The 23936-nt window shown below is 45.4% G+C and overlaps 1 protein-coding gene across 5 annotated transcripts in view; it reads right to left on the bottom strand.

Annotated features, from left to right (window-relative positions):
• RBM47 (RNA binding motif protein 47) overlaps positions 1–23405 on the bottom strand; it is a 98528-nt gene extending 75123 nt beyond the window's left edge. For 3 of the 5 annotated variants that reach the window (XM_048510008.1, XM_048510009.1, XM_048510014.1), the window contains exon 1: positions 23390–23405. In XM_048510008.1, coding sequence (XP_048365965.1) covers positions 23390–23403 — 14 coding nt within the window. In that variant the 5' untranslated portion in view covers positions 23404–23405. Of the gene's footprint in view, positions 1–21682; positions 21784–21834; positions 22194–23389 lie in introns of those variants that run through there. The other 2 variants (XM_048510010.1, XM_048510013.1) reach the window with 2 other exon arrangements.
• Positions 23406–23936: the final 531 nt, after the last annotated feature.

Genomic DNA, 23936 nt, shown 5'->3' with positions numbered 1-23936 from the left:
TGAATCGCTACTTCCTATGAGTATAACTGAAATTCACGATCAGCATTTCTACAACATAAAGCCTGACAGTTGCTGTTGCAAAGTATTCACTACTGATGAGTACAAAGTACTTGAATCAACAGCCAGCTTTCAGTTCCTTTGGTCTGTGTCAGGCGTAGGGAACCTGCTCTTCTGCCCTTGCACTGCGGCTCCACGAGCTGAGCCGCTGGCCCCATCCTTGCCCGTCCTGCAGGCAGCAGGGTGGGCGCACCAACTGCCCGCGGCCGGCTGGGCCGCGCTGCGGGCTTCCCTTCTCGCCTGCCCCGTTGGAGTGGGGCGGGCACTTTCCCAGCAGCCGGTGAGGCCGAGCCGCTGCCCCCATCCTTGCCCACCCTGCAGGCAGCAGGGCGGACACATCCATGCGCTTCTCAGAATGAGCGGAGTAAAAGGTAAAAAACCCCAATATATACAGTGTTATCTTTATTTTAAATGTCAAAAATTATTTGCGGCTCCAAGTGTTTTCTTTTCCCATGGAAAACGGGTCCAAATGGCTCTTTGAGTGTTAAGGGTTCCCTACCCCTGGTCTGTGTGAATATTTGGGCAATAGTGGGTAATTCCTTCCGACTGCAAGCTTAAGAGATGCCCCAGGTAAATTGAACAAAGATGAGCCAAAACTTGTATTCATATTGGAAACAGCCCCCTCCTCTGGTCTCTAAGAAATGTTACCAATTCATCCAGAAAAACCGGGTTAGCATTTTTTATCATCTTCTGGTATTCTGGTTCTGTAACCTCTGACTTGAAGGTCTGAAGAGTCAGTGTCACAAGACAAATGAAACTGCTAACGGTGTCTTAACAGGTTTCTCTTGCAAGGTTCCAAGGAAATGCCTGGCGACTAAAAGTTTCCAGGATTTTTAAAAAGAATTTTGTTTATTTTGGGAGGGTGTTAAAAGAAACGAGTAAGAAGATTATACATTCATTTAAGTAGCTATAACTAGAACGCAGTTGCTATGGTTTGGTTTCCAAACAGCAACACCTATGGCAGTGGTGACGAACCTTTGGCACTCCAGATGTAATGGACTACAATTCCCATCAGCCCCTGCCAGCATGGCCAATTGGCCAAGCTGGCAGGGGCTGATGGGAATTGTAGTCCATACAGCTGGAGTGCCAAAGGTTCGCCACCACGGGCCTATGGCATTGTGCCCCCCTTGAGGATCCTGCCCTCTCCAGGCTCCCTCCCCAAATCTGCAGGAGTCCCCCAGCCTCGATCTGGCAGCCCTAGATACTTCTTGGAGACCTTTTCGGTCTTAAAAAAATGGGACCAGTGTAGTTTTGTAATATAAAAAACCAAAGCTTGCATTCAGGCAAATGTGCAGGGCACGGGTGGGAGAATCAGAAGACAGCATGCCTCGACAACGAGAAATTTGAAAGATACCGCCTGAGGATAAGGCAGAAGATGTGAAAAGAGAGCAGACCAGAATGTCCTTTAAAGTAGACCTGCAAGGAATAAAGAGACCGGCACTCTAAAAAAAAAATTAAACAATTTCCTCACCCTGCAGAATAATGCTCTAGCTGAGAAGACTGAGTCATTCATCATAAGAGGAATGATAAAAGGAGTCTTTTTAAAGATGTGGAAAAATCATCACAAGTTCTTGTTTCACAACTCCACGCAAACACACATCTCCCTATGGGAATGGGATTAGAATTAAATCCTTTGCACCACAGTGCAGTTTCACAGCAAACGTTTTTGACTGGCTGGATTTGCTATGGAGCTGCAGGGAGGACTACGTTCAGCTACCACGGGTAGCCCACCAAAAGCACAAGTAGCTACCAGGCAGCCAGACCACAACCCTGCAGAGACCTCAACCCCACCTCACAGGGTGTTTGTTGTGAGGGGGGAAGGACAAGGAGATTGTGAGCCCCTTTGAGTCTCCTACAGGAGAGAAGGGGGGGATATAAATCCAAACTCCTCCTCCTCCTCCTCCCTCCTCCTCCTCCTCCTCCTCCTTCTTCTTCTCCTCCTCCTTCTTCTTCTCCTTCTCCTTCTCCTTCTTCAGGAGAGAAAGGGGGGATATAAATCCAAACTCCTCCTCCTCCTCCTCTTCTTCTTCTTCCTCCTCCTCCTCTTCCTCTTCAGGAGAGAAAGGGGGGATATAAATCCAAACTACTACTACTACTACTACTACTACTACTACTACTACTACTACTACTACTACTACTACTACTACTACCACCACCACCACCACCACCACTACCACTACCACTCTTCTTCTCCTCCTTCTCCTCCTTCTTCAGGAGAGAAAGGGGGGATATAAATCCAAACTCCTCCTCCTCCTCTTCTTCCTCCTCTTCTTCTTCTTCCTCTTCTTCCTCCTCTTCCTCCTCTTCTTCTTCAAGCCCTCTCCTGGAATTAAACTGTCTTCTGTCATCCATGTATGTTGTTGTGCCTTACAGCAGAACAGAAGCATCAAGACCAACCAATCTCAACACATGCTACAGTTTCCAGCCTCAAGGAGGATGTAATGCAAGACTCTTGGGAAATCCAAAAGCACATTATACAGCAGCCCAAGCTTGAAAGATTGATCCTTAAAGCTAAACACTTGAGAGGTGTTTCATATCAAGACATTCATGCTGGGAAAAAACATTCTTGCTTTTCCACCCCACTTCATTTTAAGACATGAAGCCTAATCTGTCCCAAGGACTCAGGGAAGTTACAGCCCCAACATCCACAGAAGAACTTGGCCGGTGTCTACTGAAAGCTCCAAACTAAAATCCAGAACACAGTCCAGCGCTCAATTTCTGCATGCCGCCCAACGTCAAATCCTGCTCCGTTCAGCTCCTTCCAACTAGAAACTAAAAACACCACCTCTGCGGCAAAAAATAAAATAAAATTCTGAAATCAAAATAGATTTGAACACTGCTTTTGCGTCTATTAAAAAAAGACACCAGTACTCATATATGAGGTGTCACCAATTTCCACGGGGGCCCCCTCCCGGGGACAGACTTGGGAGTCCCCCAGAAACATTCAGTAACCGTGAGCGCCACCACAACAAAAATCCCTGGATTTGTACAGTTTGCAGACATGCGCTGTGAACAAAGAGAGATTTTTTAAAGAACAGAACACAGAGTTTAAAGTAAAAAACAAAAGGAGTCTTGTGCCACCTCAGGGATTTATTGAAGTGTAAGGCTTTTTTGGCACGTGCTGCCGAGTTTAGAGCGAAATGGATTCTTGGGCAGGAATGGCAAACTTCTGCATTTTTTAGAACCTGTGTGAACAAGGGTCAAAGGGGCCAGAAATATATTTTCGCGGCATGAAGGGGCTCCGTTGGAGTGGGCGCACATCAAGCCAACCCAAAGCAAAGTTTGGAGAGCTAAAAAAAAAACCCACGTACATTCGCACAAGAATGCTACATTAGTCTCTCTTTTCGTTAAACACGCCTTACAAGTGAAACTGTTGGCATTTTTTTCAACCATCAGAACTTCGTTAAACGTTTGTTCGGACACGGCATCTGCCCCAAGGCTGCCAGTTGGCTATTACTCTTCTAGATCGGAGGATTGGCTAGGTTTTCGCTAAAGCCATTGTAACAAAAGCCTTCTGCTGCTGTAGAATTCGATGTGGGAACAGGAACCTGCCGGTATCAAAAGCACAATTTGTATGCTACGTGTCATTACGCGTACAAAGGTATTGCGTAAGGAAGGAACAAACTCTACCTAATGCATTACTTCGGCAAGGACGTGCTTCCTGTGTTTGTCCAGGTTCTCTGCTCTGCCAAAGATTGCAAGAAGCAAAGGAGCCAGGAGAAGACAGAAACTCCACCAGTGGCAACCTGCCGATCTATCAAGGCACCCTATACTCGGCCTCCCCATTTGGTCACGCAAGCAACCAACATTTCAGGGTCGTTTGTGTGTTTTTAAATTTTAAAGTGTTTTTTCACGTTCAGGCCTGCAGGGGGCGCATTTTAAGGCTAGCAACACCAAAATTTCAGAGCATCATCAAGAGACTGTCCTGATGATACCACCCAAATTTGGTGATGTTTGGTTCAGGGGCAGAAAAGTTATGGACCCACAAGGGGGTGCCCCCATCCCCATTGTTTTCAATGGGTGCTAACAGGAGATGGCGGTTACCCATTTGACGAACCATAATTTTGGTTCCCCTGAACATATCTCCACCAAACTTTGGGTGGCATCATAATAATAGTTAACAGATGATATCCTTGAAAATTTGGTGTCACTAGCTTTTAAAATACACCCTTCCAGGCACCCCAAGAAATTTGCCCAAGATTCTTTGTTTGCAGTGACTTTGCTCCATTGTGTTTTCACAATGGGGAATTCTCTGAGTGTACAGGTGCTGCACATTTTGAAGATAGAGGCACCAGACTTTCAGGGTGGCTCCAGAGTGGCCTCCTGGTAATAGCATCCAGGTTTGGAGACCTTTGCTTCTGGGGGTTCAATTTTATGGGCCCCCCAAAGGCTTATTTTGTTTCCCTGCTCCTGCACATGAAAGCCGGTGGGCTGAGTTCTCTCAGAACTCTCTCAACTCCCCCACCCCCACTCCAGTAGCAAAGCTCACCAAGCTTGGATGCTATTACTCAAGGCCTCTTGGAGCCACCTTGAAACTTGGTGGGTACAAGTCTCTGAGATTTTCCAAAAGCCAACAGACTCTTCTGCCACACCTGGAAAGGGTCACGCATTTTACAGCACAGTACTGAGATCAGATGTGAAATTTGCTCCATCTTTCTTTTTTTTCCATTTGCTTCTGCAGAACACAATTTTGTGTCCCCAACCTTTGCTTTCTGGAAATTCCTTGGTGTATTACTGCATAGCAGAGTGGTGTGACCAGGATAAAGAGATTAGCAGTATTTTCATTTAACTACTTCAGCCTCAAGAGCTGGCAAAAGACAATGGATTTACTGATGGTCATAAGAAATTCTTTCCTAAAACGAAAAGGGTCTGTAATTCAGACAAAGAAAGCACATTAAAGCAACGGAACTTCTGACTTGAAAAAAATAAAAAAGACAATGAGCACATATTGATCTCCATGAATAAAGTCTGGGACACAAACTGGAAATCCTACACAGTTTGTGTTACTACATTCTTGGGAAACTTCAATACTGATGTGGGAATGTGAGCGTGATCTGGACCTAGGAATCCAAAAGTGAATCAGAGCAGAAGAAGAGGTAACAGGAACAGAGAGGCTGTGCACTTCCAGCCACTGTTCACATCTCTTTCCCACTAATCCTGCACTGTTCCTGTAACTGTATTTGCACAACAGTACATCACAACCGTGTAAAGGGAGGGGGGGGCAGTTGTAACTGCACAGTAGACATGTTTGTCACATTCACCCTTTTAATGTTACACCCAAAAATGCATTGATTGCGTTATCCTCATGTTGTAATAACTCAAAATATTCTTATATAAATTCAAATTATAACAAAACACTAGATAAAACAAATCCAGACCTGCTGTGCCATTTGTGTACTTAACTATAACACAACTGTTATACCCCTGCTTTAAGGTAAGAAGAAGAAGAGTTTGGATTTACACCCTGCCTTTCTCTCCTGTAAGGAGACTCAAGATGGCTTACAAGCTCCTTTCTCTTCCTCTCCCCACAACAGACAACTTGTGAGTTAGGTGGGGCTGAGAGAGTTCCAAAGAACTGTGACTAGCCCAAGGTCGCCCAGCAGAAATGTAGGAGTGGGGAAACATATCTGGTTCACCAGGTAAGCCTCTGCTACTCAGGTGGAGGAGTAGGGAATCAAACCCGATTTTCCAGATTAGAATCTTCCTGCTCTTAACCCCTACACCATATGTCAAACTTGAGGGTAAGAGGTTCCACAGTTTTTGGAGGAATGGAACAATACAAGCCTTTAAAAAGTGAATGCACAGCAGGGGAAGAAAGAGGGGAAACCGCACCCAGGGTGCGCCTGCGCCCCAGCCACAGCGTTGCCCGCCCCTGCCCCGGAATGCCCCACCATCCCCCCTCGATGGTCTGGCCATGCCTCCGCTGCTGCTCCCCCTGGGACGTCACCCCCCCGCAGTCCCGTGGGCGCTACACCACTGCTGCATGGGAACACACAAAATATTTTCTGACAAATCTCAAGGCTCCCCCCCAACTGAGTGAACCTACTCCTGACTTCTCTATATACTAAGGTGACCAGATGGTCACCTTTCCATTCTGGGACGGGGAAGCGATCGCAGTATGCTGCTGCTGCTGCGAGAAGCACACGAAGTTTGTTGTGCCGCTTGTCGCTCTGTGACAGGGCGGCAAACGGCAAGCAAGCCTTCAGAAGTTCCACGCTGCTGTCAGAGACATCGGAAGCTATGCTTTGTCGCTTGTCAGCTCTGTGACAAGGCGGCAAATGGCAAGTCTTCAGAAGCCTAAAGCTTATGGGTCATGCTGGAAAGTATTAGCCGCTTGTCACCCTGTGACAGGGCTGCAAACGTTCCCAGAAGCCCACGCCATCAATCAAGAGGAGTTAAAGGCAGGACGGCGCGCTTCAGTCAGAAACAGGGAAGCCCCAGAAGACACTCCGCTGCTGCTGCAGTACCTTCTGCTCTGCTTCCTGACTGGGGAGCCGCCAATAAAGGCAGTGTGCTGCTGGGACCATTGTCCGTAATCGGGACAATGGCATAAGCCCAGCGGGACGCGGGACACTCTACGCAAAAGCGTGAGTGTCCCGCGAAAATAGGGACGGATGGTCACCCTACTATATACGCATTTTGATGCGATGCCAAACATATCTACCTGCAACATACCTACTTGGCTAACAGGGGAACTGAACTTCCTGTGCGGCCAAGACTCTTAATAAGCCACAATGCCCCAAGGAGAGAAACACATCCTACTGTGACATACCTCTGAAGATGCCAGTCATAGATGCAGGCGAAACATTAGGAGCAAAAACTAGCAAACCACAGCCACATAGCCCAAAAAGCCCACAACAGCCCGACTCTAAACCTGCCTGATTCTCTCCCTTGACATAAGCCACTGTGAGCTCCTTTACTAATGTCAATAATAGCAGCAAATATATTCAGCATACGACCTAGACAAAATGGTCAGGTTTTCCTATCCGGAATAGGAGCAAAATCCATTCTGATTGTGAGTCACACTGGTCATAAAGTGTTTTAAGGCTTCAGAGTCTGAGTCGCCAGTGACTTCCTAGGAGACAGAGAATACTGCGTGCTTCCTGTGTGGCCAAGTCTGTTAATAATATTCTTAATTGCATACAGTTAGGGAAAGAATGGACTGGGGGGGGGGGGCTTTTTCTGCCCCCACCCCCCAATTAAGAAGTCTTATTCAACTTAGAAAAAATGTAAATCCCACACAGGAAGGGCAGTTTTGAGTATTATCCGTTTGGACTAAAGCCCTTCTCTGACAAGATCATTGCTAAATAAATGTTGAACTTAATATTTTTTAACTGCTCTTGCTCCAGTTCAGCCCAGTTATTTTACTGAGCATTTTGGCACTGTATAGAGGTAGGGAAAAGGACAAACCACAGTTTCACCTTCTTGTACCCAGCAGCCCTAGGAATAAGAAAAACAGAGCTACGTTGCAGGTAGAAGCATACCATATGTCAAACTTGAGGGTAAATAGTAAAAAAAATAGGGATTTTTCTTTTGTAACAGTCTAATACACTAATAATAATGAGCTGGGGCTGTACTCACGTGTGTCTACAAAAGTGCAGGTAAATCATCAACACATTTCCATCTGGCAAACAAAGCCAAGTTCCTCTGAGCACCATATTGGTAATTGTGGTTGAGGAGGCACTATGACAGCAATCTCCTGAATTCTCAACTCAAAGGGATACTGGGAAGGGACATGATTCTAGGATTGCAACGTCCTCGTGGCCACAGGGTTGCAAAACATCTCGAGATCTGCAAGTGGAACCTGGTGAGGACAGGGACCTCGGGGGGCTAATGACACAAAGGCCACTCTCCAAAGCATCCATTTTCTCCAGAGGAAATGATCTCTGTGGCCTGGAGATGTACTCTAATGCCAGGGGATCTCCAGGTCCCACCTGGAAATTGGCATCCCTACATGATTTGCTTCCACAGGAGGATCAGGGTGGAGGGGTGAGGGCTAGCTATATAAGGGATAAGGGCAGTGGTGGGATCCAAAAGTTTTAGTAACAGGTTCCCATGGGGGTGGGATTCAAACAGTGGCGTAGCGCCAATGGGGCTGGGCGGGGCACGACGGGGGCGTGGCTGGGCATTCCGGGGACGGGGCATTAATAATTTCTCTGTTACTGTAAAAAACTCTTACTGTAAAAAAAAAGTTCCCAATTTCCAGCTGGTATCTTTCTGTCCATAATTTAAACTCATTATAGCAAGTCCTATTGTCTACTGCCAACAGAAACAACTACTTCTCCTCGAATTGACTGCCTGTCAAATACTTAATACTTTCAAATACTTAATTTTGTTTCTAGAAATCAAAGGAAGGATACTTTCCTTAAACAAGGAACTTTACCATATCTCTAAACATGTTTTTAAAACAGCCCAACAGGGAGAATTATCCGTTTTCTACCTTCGCTAACCAGTCACATAGGAAACAACAGGACTTTATGATTTTTGGACCTAATGGAATTTCTAAAGGAAAAGCAGACCCATTTAGTAACCCCCTCTCGGCACACACAAATAATTAGTAACCCACTCTCGGGAACTGATGAGAACCTGCTGGATCCCACCTCTGGATAAGGGACAGAATCTGCACCACCCCCTTCTCTTTTTGACCAAACAGCCAGAACTGACCAACAGCCTCCTCACTTGTGGGCCAAGCTGCTTGAAGGCTTCTTGCTTTGCAATGAGTTACTACAGTAAATAATAGGGCAGAGCTGCAAGTTGTTTTGTAGAGCTTTACTAGATAACAAATAAAGTTACACTAAACATAGGAACTGCAAACTCTCTCTGTGCAACTGATCAGTTTGGGTGTCTGCACAGTTTATCTGTGACTGTCTCTCCTCTTTTACTGGATGAAGAAAGGAGAGCTTTCCAGAAGCTCATGTGATTCCAGATATGTGACTTCAGCAGTTCACTCTTGCTTGACTGAGTGAAGCAGGTACCCATATCCTCAACCCATAGACCCTAGGGAGAAAGGAAGTGCTAGGGAGAAAGGAAGTGACCAATTACTAGACTAGGGAGAAAGGAAGTGCTAGGGAGAAAGGAAGTGACCCATTACTAGACTAGGGAGAAAGGCAGTGCTAGGGAGAAAGGAAGTGACCCATTACTTAAGTCGTTAAAACCCCCACTGCTGTTTGAGATAGTCACTTCATCCTTTTCTAATCTAGCCTACCCTGCACTGTTGGCTACCCTGAACAGTTCCAACCTGTTAGGGATCACACTGACCGAAAAAGAGTGGGCTATGGTCACACGGTGTAACATACCATTTTGATCATGTTGTGCACAGATGTCAAACTTGTGGCCCTCCAGATGTTATGGACTACAGTTCCCATCATCTCCTGCCAGCATGATGCTGGCAGGGGATGATGGGAACTGTCATCCATAACATCTGGAGGGCCACGAGTTTGACACCTATGATGTTGTGTATACTACTGCAGCTGAAATAAACAGCAGTCCTGCCTTCAATACAAGACACGGTCCACAGAATCACGTGCTACGATAACATGTTGGTCTTAAGTCTCTCATTTATTTTTCCATGAATTTTGACCATATTAATATTTACCCATGGAAGACTGTTGCACACCTGCCGAGCTGTATCAAACTCTTAATTTCATCCAACTTTATTTTAAACGGTGTGTACCAGCTATAGATGTCTATTACATGGCTCATGTACTCGGAAGCATTTTTATGGACAGGAAGATGTTTGCTGTTGGAAGGGGGAATTGAGAAAGCTGCTCTCTGTAGAAACAAATCCTTCCATCTGTGGAAACACCCAAGCAGATCCAATCGCACATGTCATCCAAATCTTCCCAGCAACAAGTCCTCCGCCTGAGTCAGCATCTGATGTTTCAGTACTGATCCCAGATGCTCATATTTTTGCTACAGTCAATGAGCTGCTCAAGCCCAGCGAGTTTCAGACACAAAACTCCTTCAAAAGCAGTTGACATTAAAGGCTGTTGGTAGATACAGACGTTTTCTGGAAAATAACGCGCTGCCACCTCTTTGCTCAAACCATATATTATCAATACAAACAATCTTGCATCCAAGTAAACACTGCAATATGATCTACATGCAAATCTCATTGCTGGACTGGGAATCCTAAGGGAGATCTACAATTAACTTGAGAAGATCACCTATATTCACTCAAGAATGGAGAAGAATATTGGGAATGGAGAGGGGAAAGAGATGGCAACAGTGTAAGATTATTGTTCTGGGGGGAGTTCACTAAGGCTCATTCCGCACATGCAGAATAATGCACTTTCAAACTGCTTTCAGTGCTCTTTAAAGCTGTGCGGAATAGCAAAATCCACTTGCAAACAGTTGTGAAAGTGGTTTGAAAACGCATTATTTTGCGTGTGCGGAAGGGGCCTTACTTAGTTTTCAATTAGGTTTCACTATGTGAATGTTTTAATATGTCAGAGTTCTGGCTGGGTTCAATTTTGTTATTTAATTGTAAACTGGTTTGAACCATGAAGAAAAACAGTATAGAAAAACAGTGAACAACTAGGTATATAAACGGGCCTTCATTTACTTGGGTCAAATTGTACAGACTTCAGAGGGAAGTTGAAAACTGCCAGTTTCAAGAAATGCTGTTTTGAAATACATTTTCCCATCACTCACAGCAAGCTGTCAGGCTGAACCATCTAAAGATATAGGAAACCCCCAAGCTCTCTCCAAAGGTACAGAGCAAAGCTTTTTTCAAGGTTGCAAAATCAGAACTTCAGTTCACAGAGAGGCTATTCAACTCCCTTTTTGTGTAAGCATGACTGCCATGGTTTATCTACCCTATTGTCTAATGGGTGGGAAAAGGGAGCCTATTCTCCACTGTGATACCATTTAAACCTCCTATTCTGTACCTCAGATTCTACATGGAAAGATACTTTAGAAAGGCGTGCAATGCATTTCAACAGTCGTTCGATGCAGGATAGAAGGCAGAAAAGTTGGTGAAAAGGTAGCATTTGACTAGCTGGTGCCCCAAACATTGAGAGATTTGCAAAGCCAACTATTTGTTTCTGTAACAGCATTAATGACCCAATTCGAGGGGATGGAGTTGTGGAGACAGCGGGCCCTACGCCAGCAGATTTCCCTCCCTGGGGCACTTACCCCAATGGAGGGGTACATTCACTAGTGGGGGGGCTGCCATGGCCCTCCACATTGCCTAGAGCAGGGGTCTGCAACCTGTGGCTCTCCAGATGTTCATGGACTACAAATCCTCTCAGTCCCTGCCATATTGTCATTACTTTTAACACATCAGTAGCCCTGAAACAGGAAGAGGGAGAAAAGCCTTTAGCTGCTGTGAATGCAGTGGGCACCCTTCCTCCAGCTGCAGCCATTTTGTGACTGTGGCCGCCATTTCTTTGTCAGAATTCCAAAGGTACCCACAGGCTGCAAAAGTCTGGGGACCCATGCCCTTTGCCATAGGGGTCACAGCCAGAGGTGGGATCCAGCAGGTTCTCACAGGTTCCCAAGAGTAGGTTACTAATTATTTGTGTGTGCCAAGAGGGGGTTACTAATTGGTGATTTTGCCACATGATTTTTGCCTTAGTTACGCCCCTCCTCTCAGCAGTAGCGCACAGAACTTGAAGCAGTCTAGCAGGAGGAGCACCGGCGTGCGTGGCAGCCTGCGCCTGCATGCATTCGTATTCCACCCAAGGACCGGCGCAGCGGCTGCGTCCTTGCCACAGCCCCACCCAGGAATGCCACGCCCCCGGAATGCCCAGCCATGTCCCCGTCGTGCCACACCCGGCCCCATTGGTGCTACACCACAGTTTGAATCCCACCACCATGGGAACCTGTTACTAAAATTTTTGGATCCCACCACTGGTCACAGCCCCCAAACATATACAATACCACAACGAGAAAGAGAGAGGAGAGGGCTTTTTTCTCCACATCCCTCGAACAAGAATTTTGGAGTAGGCCATACATCTGTAACATACTGTGCATGATGTCGATTTCAGCCTCTTCCCGACAACAGTTCTGTGGGAGGGATAGCCAACCAAATATTTGTAAACTTTGTCAACTCTGGGGATGAAGATGGGAGAAGAATGTTCCCTGAATTCAAAGACTAACAGCATCATTTTTTCTCGCCCACAGCAGTCTGCTCGCTAATCTGCACACCCCATTTTCATCTGAGACTCACTTTGTGATGACTGCAGTGGTGGGATCCAAAAATTTTAGTAACAGGTTCCCATGGTGGTGGGAATCAAACCGTGGCGTAGTGCCAATGGGACTGGGCGAGGCATTCTGGGGGCGGGGCATTCCTGGGTGGGGCTGTGGCAAGGACGCAGCCCCTGCGCCGGGCCTTGGGCGGGAAACGAATGCACGCAGGAGCAGGTTGCCACGCACGCCGGTGCACCTCCTGCTAGACTGCTTCAAGTTCTGCGCGCTACTGCTGAGAGGAGGGGCGTAACTAAGGCAAAAATCACGTGGCAAAATCACCAACTAGTAACCCCCTCTCGGCACACACAAATAATTAGTAACCTACTCTCGGAAACCTGTGAGAACCTGCTGGATCCCACCTCTGGATGACTGGCTGAGAAAGTTGAAAATCTTCAGTATTACTACTGTGAATTTCATAAAGAACAGTGGGGAGATGGCCAAAAAAGTGGAAAGACATCTCTGAGGTGGTAAAAAAATTTTTTTTTTAATGAGGAAGGAAGTGCACAGATCAATAATGAAAGAAAAAGCCAAGTTACAGAAATAGGAACACCGGGGGGCGGGGGGGCGGGGCGGGGGGGGAGTAGTAAATAGAGATGAGTATTTAGAGAGGGAATGGGAGCACGTGCCCTGAGCTGGATGGCTCAGCTGGTCCTACCTCAACAGATCTCAGAAGCTAAGGAGGGTCAGTCCTAGTTAGCCCACCAGAAAGTCCAAGTAAGTGAGTGCTACCTAGTGTCCGGACAATCCAAGTAAGTGAGTGCTACCTAGTGTCCGGACAATCCAAGAAAGTGGGTGCTACCTAGTGGCCGGACAATCCAAGGAAGTGAGTGCTACCTAGTGTCCGGACAATCCAAGTAAGGGAGTGCTACCTAGTGTCCGGACAATCCAAGGAAGTGAGTGCTACCTAGTGTCCGGACAATCCAAGGAAGTGAGTGCTACCTAGTGTCCGGACAATCCAAGTAAGTGAGTGCTACCTAGTGTCCGGACAATCCAAGGAAGTGAGTGCTACTTAGGGGCCGGACAATCCAAGGAAGTGAGTGCTACCTAGTGTCCGGACAATCCAAGGAAGTGAGTGCTACCTAGTGGCCAGACAATCCAAGGAAGTGAGTGCTACCTAGTGTCTGGACAATCCAAGGAAGTGAGTGCTACCTAGTGGCCAGACAATCCAAGGAAGTGAGTGCTACCTAGTGTCCGGACAATCCAAGGAAGTGAGTGCTACCTAGTGTCCGGACAATCCAAGTAAATGAATGCTACCTAATGTCCGGACAATCCAAGGAAGTGAGTGCTACCTAGTGTCCGGACAATCCAAGGAAGTGAGTGCTACCTAATGTCCGAACAATCCAAGGAAGTGAGTGCTACCTAGTGTCTGGACAATCCAAGGAAGTGAGTGCTACCTAGTGTCTGGACAATCCAAGGAAGTGAGTGCTACCTAGTGTCCGGACAATCCAAGTAAATCAATGCTACCTAGTGTCCGGACAATCCAAGTAAATCAATGCTACCTAGTGTCCGGACAATCCAAGTAAATGAATGCTACCTAGTGTCCGGACAATCCAAGTAAGTGAGTGCTACCTAATGTCCGGACAATCCAAGGAAGTGAGTGCTACCTAGTGTCCGGACAATCCAAGGAAGTGAGTGCTACCTAGTGTCCGGACAATCCAAGGAAGTGAGTGCTACCTAGTGTCCGGACAATCCAAGGAAGTGAGTGCTACCTAGTGTCCGGACAATCCAAGTAAGTGAGTGCTACCTAGTGTCCGGACAATCCAAGTAAATGAATGCTACCTAGTGTCCAGACAATCCAAGTAAGTGAGTGCTACCTAGGGATGTCAGCAGTGCCAGATTTGCCTATAGGTATGGCAGGCTGAAGCCTGGGGCCTCAAAATCTAGCGGGTTTCCAGCCAAGGCACATAATATTTTCGTCACTGTCATAAGGCCTGTCTTACACGTGCTGTTATAATGCCCTGTAGTCTCCAAACAACCCTTCAGTAATTTTCACTACGATATTTGACAATAACAACCTCTGTCCTTTAGAGGAGCAATTCTGAATTGCAGAATTTGAAGCACCCGCCATCACCCTCGGCTTTACTCGTTTTAAAAAACAATAACACTCTTCCATCTTCCTCTAGTCGTGAGGGTGGCGGATTGCAAGGGGCCTCACAAGCAGAATAGGCTACAGCCTCTCTTCATCTAAATGTGGCACGGGATGCCAGTCTTCATGCGGCCCCTCGGGGATGCCCAGAATTACAGCTCCTTTCGAGACCACAGAGGTCAGTTCCCCTGTAGGAAATGGATACTGTGGAGGATGGACTCTGTGGCATTGTCTCTCTCCTTCGTAGGCTCCATCCCCAAATTTCCAGAGGTTCCCAACCAGGAACTGGAAATCCTACCCTGTCACGCTCCATTGGTGGCCAGGGGAGACCTGGCCACTCTAGTATTATCACTGCCTAACTTTATGGTGGGCTCAAGAGCTTGCCCTATTGCATAGGTGTCAAACTCGCAGCCCTCCAGATGTTATGGACTACAGTTCCCATCATCCCCTGGCAGCATGATCATGGCAAGGGATGATGGGAACTGTAGTCCATAACATCTGGAGGGCCATGAGTTTGACACCTGTGCCCTATTGTCACATGCCCCACAGAAAAATCTGCCCATAAAAACTTTAAAATTACTTATAGACCATAATTATAAATATAACAATGTCACTCCCACTAAAACCAAGTCAACCTGATCTTGTGTAACTTTGATTTAATTGTACCTTTAGACTATTTTATTAAATATAGCTGTGAGGCATAAGATTTACATGTGTGAAGAAACCTGTAGGTATTATTTTCACTTCCTAGTAAACTTGGATTATTTTGTGTCCTTGCGTATCATCCACAATTAAAATCTGGAATTCTTACCGACAAAATACCCCAGTCAAGGCATTTTTTAAAAATTCATTGTTACCATATAAGCCAAAGGAACTCACTGCAAATCCTTTTTACATGGCAAAGTTAGTTAAGGAAGGTGTTCAGTGTAAGCAGGTGAAAGCTCGTGAAACTGAAAATAACTTATTAGTCAGCTTATACATTGCTGATGCTAACACTTTCAAACTGCTTTCAGTGCTCTTTGAAGCTGTGCGGAATAGCAAAATCCACTTGCAAACAGTTGTTAAAGTGGTTTGAAAACGCATTATTTTGCGTGTGCAAAATTAGTTTCTTTGAAGCCTCATTTGGAAGTGAGGCAAATATGTGGAAGTGATATCCAATTCCATGGGGAAAGGGAATTTTCCCCACACTCCCCCACACTCCCCACCCCCACCCCGGTGTCCATTTTTGTCAGGAAAACTCATCTCTGTAGTCTGGAGATGAGCTATAATTCCAGGGATCCTTAGGTATCACTCGCAGACTGGAATCCCTAATGTGGATACATTTGCAAAGTCTTTGCATCCAGACCTACACAGGAGCTACCAATGGTTTGAAGTAGTGAAATCAATAGTAAATGAGTCCATCTGTTTGCTTAGGGAAACTTGTGCCAGGTAGATTCTTAAACTCAACATTCTGGGAAAGGAAATACTGGAGGACTGAGGCTATAATTTAAAGCAAGCGTGCTGATTTGGCAAAGCAAACCTCCTTCACAAGGTCTGGTACACAGAATCTCGATCTTTCTACCTGCAGTCCCTCCCAACAAACAAAAAAAAAACCCCAGAGAGTCCTCATTGACTGGCTGTGTGGTGATAAGAGAAGACAGAATCTGGAGAATTTTGTCTGCCTTCAGCAAAGATGGAGCAATCCATATGACTAGGATCCCAGTAAATAACTGCCCCCTGAAAGCTGAACAATGCTAGCTCTTCTGCTCAGTTTATCTGGGTATGTGAGGAGGGGGAACAAGCAGGAGAGCAAAATTACTTGGAATGTTAGAAAACTGGATAAACAGGAGGCCTGTTTAATAATGGGGTTTCAGCCGCAAACCACTCGCCATTCTGCCACAAACGTTACAAAGGATATGTAAACCCAAGAAGAATAAAACTGATTAAAATGTTTACAGAAACATCGTAGAACTCAATCCAATCCATCACAGACAAAATGAATGTATAAAACCAACATTCGCAGATAAGATTAGGCCGACACAGGGAGGACATTGTTCAGTTATCTTGATTATTCTCACTGACCATGGGAGGACTTGCTTCTCTCCCGGTTTAAAAGAAGAGTAATGGTTTTTAGTCAAGAAAAAAAATATATAACACAGAACTTCCATAAATGTTCCCTCTATTGTCTTTTACGTTTTCACTTTGTACTTAGCCTTGATAAAGATGGCAGGAGCTAGGTGTACCCATCATAAGAGCCTTGGGTGGTGACTTGAGAGCTCCCAGAATTGCAGAGATCAGTACCTCTGGAGAAAAGGCTGCTCTAGAAGGTGAACTTTATGGCGTTCTACCCCAATAAGGCCCTTCCAGCCCCGGAATCCAGTGCTGGAGTTAGATGAAGAGAGGCCCTAGGCTACTTTTGAGGCCCCTCCCGATCCCCCTGGAAGGACAAAATCAATACAAAAAGCAATGCTACTATTGAGTTATTGGCTTAAGATGGTATTATTCTGAAATGGAGTGCAAGGAAAATTGCAGAAGATTTGTTTAGAGACTACACTGCATTATGACAGCCTGTGTAAGAAAGTCCTATGACAGTGTCAAAAATATCATACACCTTGGCCAGAGTTCACCTAGATTTTGAGGCCCCAGGCTTCAGCCTGCCAAGCCTATAGGTAAATCCGGGACTGCCCAAATCCTGCCCATCCTAAGCTCCACCCCCAAATCTCCAGGAATTTCCCACTCCAAAACTGGCAACCCAATATAGGGCGGAGTGGGTGGGTGTAGGGCAGTGGTGGCGAACCTTTGGCACTCCAGATGTTATGGACTACAATTCCCATCAGCCCCTGCCAGCATGGCCAATTGACCACACTGGCAGGAGTTGATGGGAATTGTAGTCCATAACATCTGGAGTGCCAAAGGTTCGCCACCACGGGTGTAGGGAATAAGATGATTGCATGTGTACCCCTTCTCATATGACAGATGTTAAAACATACAGTATAAGCAGATTTCAGATATAAACTCCCTTCACTTAAGATGCACATATACTTAATATGTTCTCATCATTCGTGCTGTAGGACTGGCAGACGTGCACCCTTATCCAAGTACATTTACTTTGAAGTAAATGCAACAAATTTTTAAAGTCTTTCCTTCTTAGTAGTAGATGGGCTCAGGAACACATAGGTCATTTACTTCATTTATACCATGCTTTCCTCCCTGCTGGGGAACATACATTGTCCTCCGCTCCTCAGTTTATTCTTACAAGTACCCTGTGAGGTAGGTTAGGCCAAGAGTGTGTGACTGACCCAAGGTCATCTGGCAAGCTTCCATGGCAGAGTGGGGATTCGCGCCTTGGTCTCCTAGATCTTAGTTCGGCCCTATAAGCCACTCCACTGGGGCCTCCGATTTTGTTGAACTTATAGGTGCTTTTGGAATGTTGAGTTCAGGAAGTGGCTGCCATAGCATAATGGCTGCCATGGAGATGTAGGACCAATTGCAAAACATTAGATGGTCCTTCTAAGCCAAGTATCCTCCTATGATTGAAACAGCTGTTTCCAAATAGGTACTTCCTGAAGACAAAGGTTAACGTTTGCTTAGCTTGTCTGAATCACCTCCTACTCTAGTGAAAGACAGACAGACAGACCTGGCTGTTTGTTTTGAAGAAAACAATCTTTGGAGAAGAAGCAAATGGGCATCATGTTGGAGATGGCTCTTCTAACAGAGGGAGCTAAAGACAAACATACAACCCCATGTTAAACATACAGTACTGTGCTCAAATTAAGTCCCATTATTTCATTTCAAGCAAATATTGTTAGATCACAGTTTTACAGTGGCAGATTGTCACTACAATACCTAAAGTTTAGAGGACTTTGGGAACACACAATCAGGTTCCTAGACTGTATCTTAGCTACAAAAAGCAGCAGTGGAAGGAAAAGGAAATAATGATCGGGACCACTGTACTTGGGAGGGGGGATTAATATCCCACACATAGTTTCCCTGCGTGGAAATGGAAAAAGACAGGCACCTGCGTTGTACTAGTCCCCACACCCCACTTTCTATGGCTAAGATTAGCCAAGGAAGAAGGCATTTCCCACTTGAGCACTGGCATGGGGGAAAGATGAAGAGTTCCTAGCATCAACCTATATTCCTCCACTGTCACTTCAGCAGTTAAAATACATGTCTGGAGGCTGCAGATTCACCCACAATCATGTTTAGCTTGCTCCTGTTTACAGCATAGTAGAAGCAGTACAGATTTGATAATAAGTGTGATCCAAAGAAACTGAACACAATGAAGCCAAATCCCTGAAGTTAAAGGAGTCTTGGACTATAATGTCGTTTCATATAGCTCCAGAGGTTTAAAATCTCTCCATCCTGCCCTTCAACTTAAGAAAAGGTCATGGCAAAACCAAGGATGTGAAGCAGTGAATGGTCAAAGCCATTCCCTGGATAGAAAGGGATAATGTCCGCAGATTAGTGGCTTGTGGGAAATACAGTATATAAAATTTGAAGCATGAGAAACACAGATACATAAGATGGGGGTTGTTGGTTCAAAATCCAACTTTTAAGCGGGGGGGGGGGCAGGGGTGAAACACTTTTTAAAGTCGACGTGTTTTTTTTACATGGAGATTAATAGCTATTTTTTTCTACCAGCAATTAGCAGAACAAATTGTTTTTAAAAATCAAAGAGAGGTGGCTTTTTTTTCCTTCTTGGAAGCAGGCAGCTCAGGAATCTGGGCATCTCAGTTTTCACTCTCATGCCAACTTGACTTTTGAAAAATGACATGAAGCAACCCCTAGGGTGACTGCTGGCCTCACTGCGGGTCAAGGACCAAATTTCCTTACACTCAAGCAAACAGTATTACGCCTGAGCTTTCCCAGGTTCACAGCGAACCCATTAACAAGGTTGACTTTCTAGTCACCTGGGGTACAAAAAAAAGTATCAGCCACATATATACTCCTTCACAAACACAGATGTGTGTTTTAATAGATACTTAGATCCATAAACTTTAACTTTAGTGGCTCCAGTCTCATTATAGGATAGTGATGGCGAACCTATGGCACGGGTGCCAGAGGTGGCACTCGGAGCCCTCTCTGTGGGCACACACGCGCAGAGTTCATCATGTGGGGGGCGGAAAATCACACACCCCACACACACATATCTAGGCTGGCCTTGGCCACTAAGCACGATGTGTGTGCACCGCGGTGAGCAGGGAAGACTCGGCTGGCGGGCCTGGTGCCTGTGCTCCGGGTGGTTGCTGCCCGAGGGGGACGGGTGGTGCAGAGGAGGCAGAGATGCTTGAAGGGCACAGAGCGGTGCGAGTGGGACTTGCCGGAGGCTAGAGCAGGCTGGCCCCTGCTCGAGCGGGTGGGGCGGAGGAAGAGGGAGCCAACAGTTTTTTTTCAAAACTAAAACCTCAGCATTCAGGTTAAATTGCCAGGTTGGCACTTTGCGATAAATAAGTGGGGTTTGGGTTGCAATTTGGGCACTCGGTCTCAAAAAGGTTCGCCATCACTGTTATAGGACGTGTGCAGCTGATGGGTGGAACTTCAACCCAACCCACTGGCGTTTGAAGCCTTCCTCTAGCCTAGCTTCCAGTGGAAGAGCCACTTAAATTGGAGGAAAGCCTACTTCAGTTGGGAGAAAGCTCCTTTAAAAGATTTCTACATCCACCCAACCGTTCATTGCTATAACCCCATTAATCTGGTTGCAAACAGAAGATGACGCAAGGGAGGAGAGAAATCCATAACTGGGCCTCCCAACATGCAGTGTAATGTTATTGGTTCGCTTCATACATACAACCGCTTCTCTCTGTTGAGACGGAAAGTAGACTGGATGAGAATACAGCCCTTTGTATTTCAGCCAGCAGTTCAACCCATATATATCGTTTGCACCAGAACGCGTGAGTCTGAATGGGGCTTTCGTCCAGCCGAGGGAACAAACTCTAATGCTTTAAATTCAAGTTCTCCAGATCGTTTGTGCTGCTACCTCTGGCTAACTTTTGCAACAGAAAATGAAATAATGCGTGGGGGTGGAATATGAGAAAAAGATTTGCCCAGGGAGGGCACATCTCTAGAAAGCAACTTAACTCACTTGCTAGCTGTTCAGCAAGAATTCAGGTTTTAAAAAATTCCCACAAGCAGCATATTTCTGCTCTTATCTTATTTGCCTTCTTCACTATGTACATTTGTTCTTGGTTTTACACCAGGCTCGGCTTCATACCACAGACGACCTTTCACCCTTGCAATCCGGCACCTGCAGTTTTTGCATGCATGCTTTGGGGGGGAAAAAAAGGTTGCAGATTCTCTGAGAAGTAGTCAGAACTCCTAGTTAACTTGCTACATATTTTTGTGGTAGAATCAATGGTTTTGTTTCCCCTTAAAATCATGCACGCTCAGTGTCAGACTTTTTAAAAAGTATACACTGTGTGACTGTCCAAGATAACTTTTTTTTGGGCGGGAGGGGGGGGAGAAGGGGAGAACAGGAGAAGGTTTGAAAAAGACACTACTGTTAGTTTCAAAACACCTTGGCGGCCAAGTTCTACACAGAGGTCCACCCATTATTACTTCAGAAAGCCCAACAAAGCAGGGTAGAATAAAAGGCAAACTCTTGACACACAGAATGTTCTTCGCCTTCTCCCAATCACGTTTTTAGTTTCAAAGTGGGGGACAAATTCATTTTCCGAAGAAAAACAGTCACACACCAACACATTCCAATTAACAGGGGTCAAAATCCTACACAGAGGCTGTTGAAATCCCATTGCCATTAACGGAATTTCACAGCGACATTGTATGCATATTTTCTTGGCATCAACTACCAATGCGGCTTACTCTCAAGTAAGCCTAATACTGTCATACTGCAGGATTGCAGCAAGTTATTGCCATTTACACCCACCAGCACAAATGTGAAACATAAACCTACCATGTTTAAATCTTAAAAGACTATGGATTACTTTGGCTAAAACTTACCAGTGAACTCAGTAGGGCTTACTTTCCAGTAAAAATGTGTAGAATCATAATACTGAAAGGGTAGCCATAGCAGCACCTTATAGATGGACTCGATGCTAGAGGGGCTCTAGTCCACAAAAGCTGATGCTGGAACAATGATAATTTTGAGGGGAGGTTTACAAGGTACCAGTAGACTCATTTCCAGTTACACTGCAAGATTTCAACTGCATTGAAGATGTCCTATGTTGTGTGTGTATAATAAATATATAAATAAACACTTGCATAGCATTTTGCACAATCAACACAGTTACCTATCCGGCTAACGTCAAAGAGCTGTTGAAAAAAAATATAGAGGCACCGGTGCTCATTCTCCCATGTCTGAATTATACGTTCACAAGGGAAAAGGCAATCATGGATTTATTCACTTACAAGTCAAACAAGTCAGCCTGTTCCGTCAGGTTCCTTTTTCAAAACTTGCAAAAAAAAAAATCATTCAAAAGTCACTTGTCCTCTCCAGAAGGTAACAGCTCAAGAGGGGAAAGCCAAAAAACAGAAAGCCGGCAGGGGCAAAATTCACCTACCTGGATTGTGCGTCTGGAGGCAGTCCCTAGATTTAGCAGTGTTCAAAAGGAAGACGGAAGAACTTCTGGTTTGCAACCTAATGCATCTTCATACTCTTTTTTTTTTCAAAGCAGCCTGCTCAAACGAGAAGTGTTGAGCAATTCCCTCCAATACCACTCGCTGCAAGAGATCTCTCTTAGCCTTAACCCCCTCGGCTCAGTCTTGGCCTTTGGGAATGTTCTGAAGACTGAACATGTGTCCAGAGAGAAACTTACAATTAGTGGAACCAGCTGAGCAAAAAATCCAGCCCTCTCATTGGCCCAAACCACACATTCCAAAAGTGCTAAAATGGGGCTAATCGGAGGCAATCTCTTAAACTAAATTCCTGATTAGACATAATGCAGGAAAGTTAAACTATTCCGCTTTCAGAAGTGAAGTTTTCCTGCCTACTGACAGAGGGGGTGTCTCAGGCTAAAACTGTGACTCTTGGGCAAATGTTATACGCCTGTCTGTTCTCTATCTCTTCCACCCCCACCCCCCACCCCAGTTTTTTCCCTTCACAGTAGCAAGGCTGTCTCTCTCTACTCCCAGCCCACAAACTCACCAAACCAGATTTTTTACTCACAACAAAAACAACTTCCCGTAAATCTGAACTGAAATATTATCCTGTTCACTGAGCCTTCCCTGGCTAAAGACCAGTTGAACATTCCTCTTGTTTTGGCAAGGTAAATATATCTGACTTTAAAAATGGGGGGGGGGGGGGGGGGGATAAAAATCCTGAACCTGCTGAGACATACCACACTGGGGGGCGGGGGGGGGGATGCGCTGAGCATTCTTCCTCTGGTGCACCAAATTGGGCTGCTTGGGTTTTTCAAAAAAGCTAGACAGGTTTGCTGACTCACCCTCTTAAATCCTACAGATTGTCAGAGAGGATTCTTTCAGAATTAATTATTAACTAGTTTTTAACCTTCTTCGCTCACCTGTATGTCGAGTTTCCAGCTTTGGGATTCTTTTACTAGCCCGGCTTTTGTTTCTTTAATTGCAGTTTGATGCACACATATTGCCAGGCATGGTGGGACAAGTTTTACCTTTCTCTGTGTCCAGCCACGGAAGGCAAAACACGGAGACAATGTGGTATAGTGGTTAGTGTCAGAGTAGGTTCATAAATGCCACTTTGCCATGGAACTTGGCCAGGTGACCTTGAGAGTCAGGTGTGACTCTCAAAAACTTATACCCTGAAGATCTGGTTGGTATCTAGGGTGCTACTGGACTCCCAATCTAATTGTTATGTTGCAGAGTAACACAAAAAAACCCCTAGATAAATAAGAATTCATCAGTTTCCTGACCTATACAAAATCGTGCAATTTGACATGGGAACAATTAATTCAGAACAGCGATCACTTCCCCATTTTGACAGTTTCAATTTCTTCATTGCCATTCCCAAGGAGCACACACAAATACATTTGCCAATCCCTAAGCTACCTTTCTTAGGAAAATGGGAAGGTCTTTCAACAGCCCAGTTCAAACGTATGCATATTCATTCAGATGTAAAATAAAAGGGCTAAGCGTACTCACCTAGGCCACACCATGGATGGAATTCATGGAGAAATATGCCCCTCCTCGAAGAAACTGACACCATTTCTATGCAGCTCTCAGCGGCATGTTTGCTAAAAGAAAAGTATTGTCTTATTGTCTTAACACTAATTCTGTTCTTAAAGGAACAAAAAGAGAAACTAGCAGAGAGCCAATGGGCCAAGCCTGAATCTGTAAGTTACTGTAAGCCCTAAAATGAATCAGGCAAGCCGTCAATTTACCCCACCCATTTCACATTATCTTCCACCCCCACCCCTTTAAAGACTGGAGTGATCTGATCACTTTAAGCAAAACGCAGCTCTGCTTGCACAATGCACAATCAGGTTTCAACAACCTTATTCAGAACTTGTGACTAATCACAAAACCTAGAAGAGGAAGCACCCCCCCCCCCAATCTTTTTGAAAAATTCTAATTCCTCCTTGTATTATTATGCAGCTGGGAAGGGGGGGGGGAAATGCGGCCTCTCTCTTTTGAATGGCTACATTGGCCAGGATCCAAAGCGTTACTTTAAGCAAGCCCAAGGATTTCA

The sequence above is a fragment of the Sphaerodactylus townsendi genome, linkage group LG10 (assembly GCF_021028975.2).
Source record: "Sphaerodactylus townsendi isolate TG3544 linkage group LG10, MPM_Stown_v2.3, whole genome shotgun sequence".
NCBI lineage: Eukaryota > Metazoa > Chordata > Lepidosauria > Squamata > Sphaerodactylidae > Sphaerodactylus > Sphaerodactylus townsendi.
Note: the sequence above shows the minus strand (reverse complement) of the source record. Positions and strands in the feature narration are given on the sequence as shown.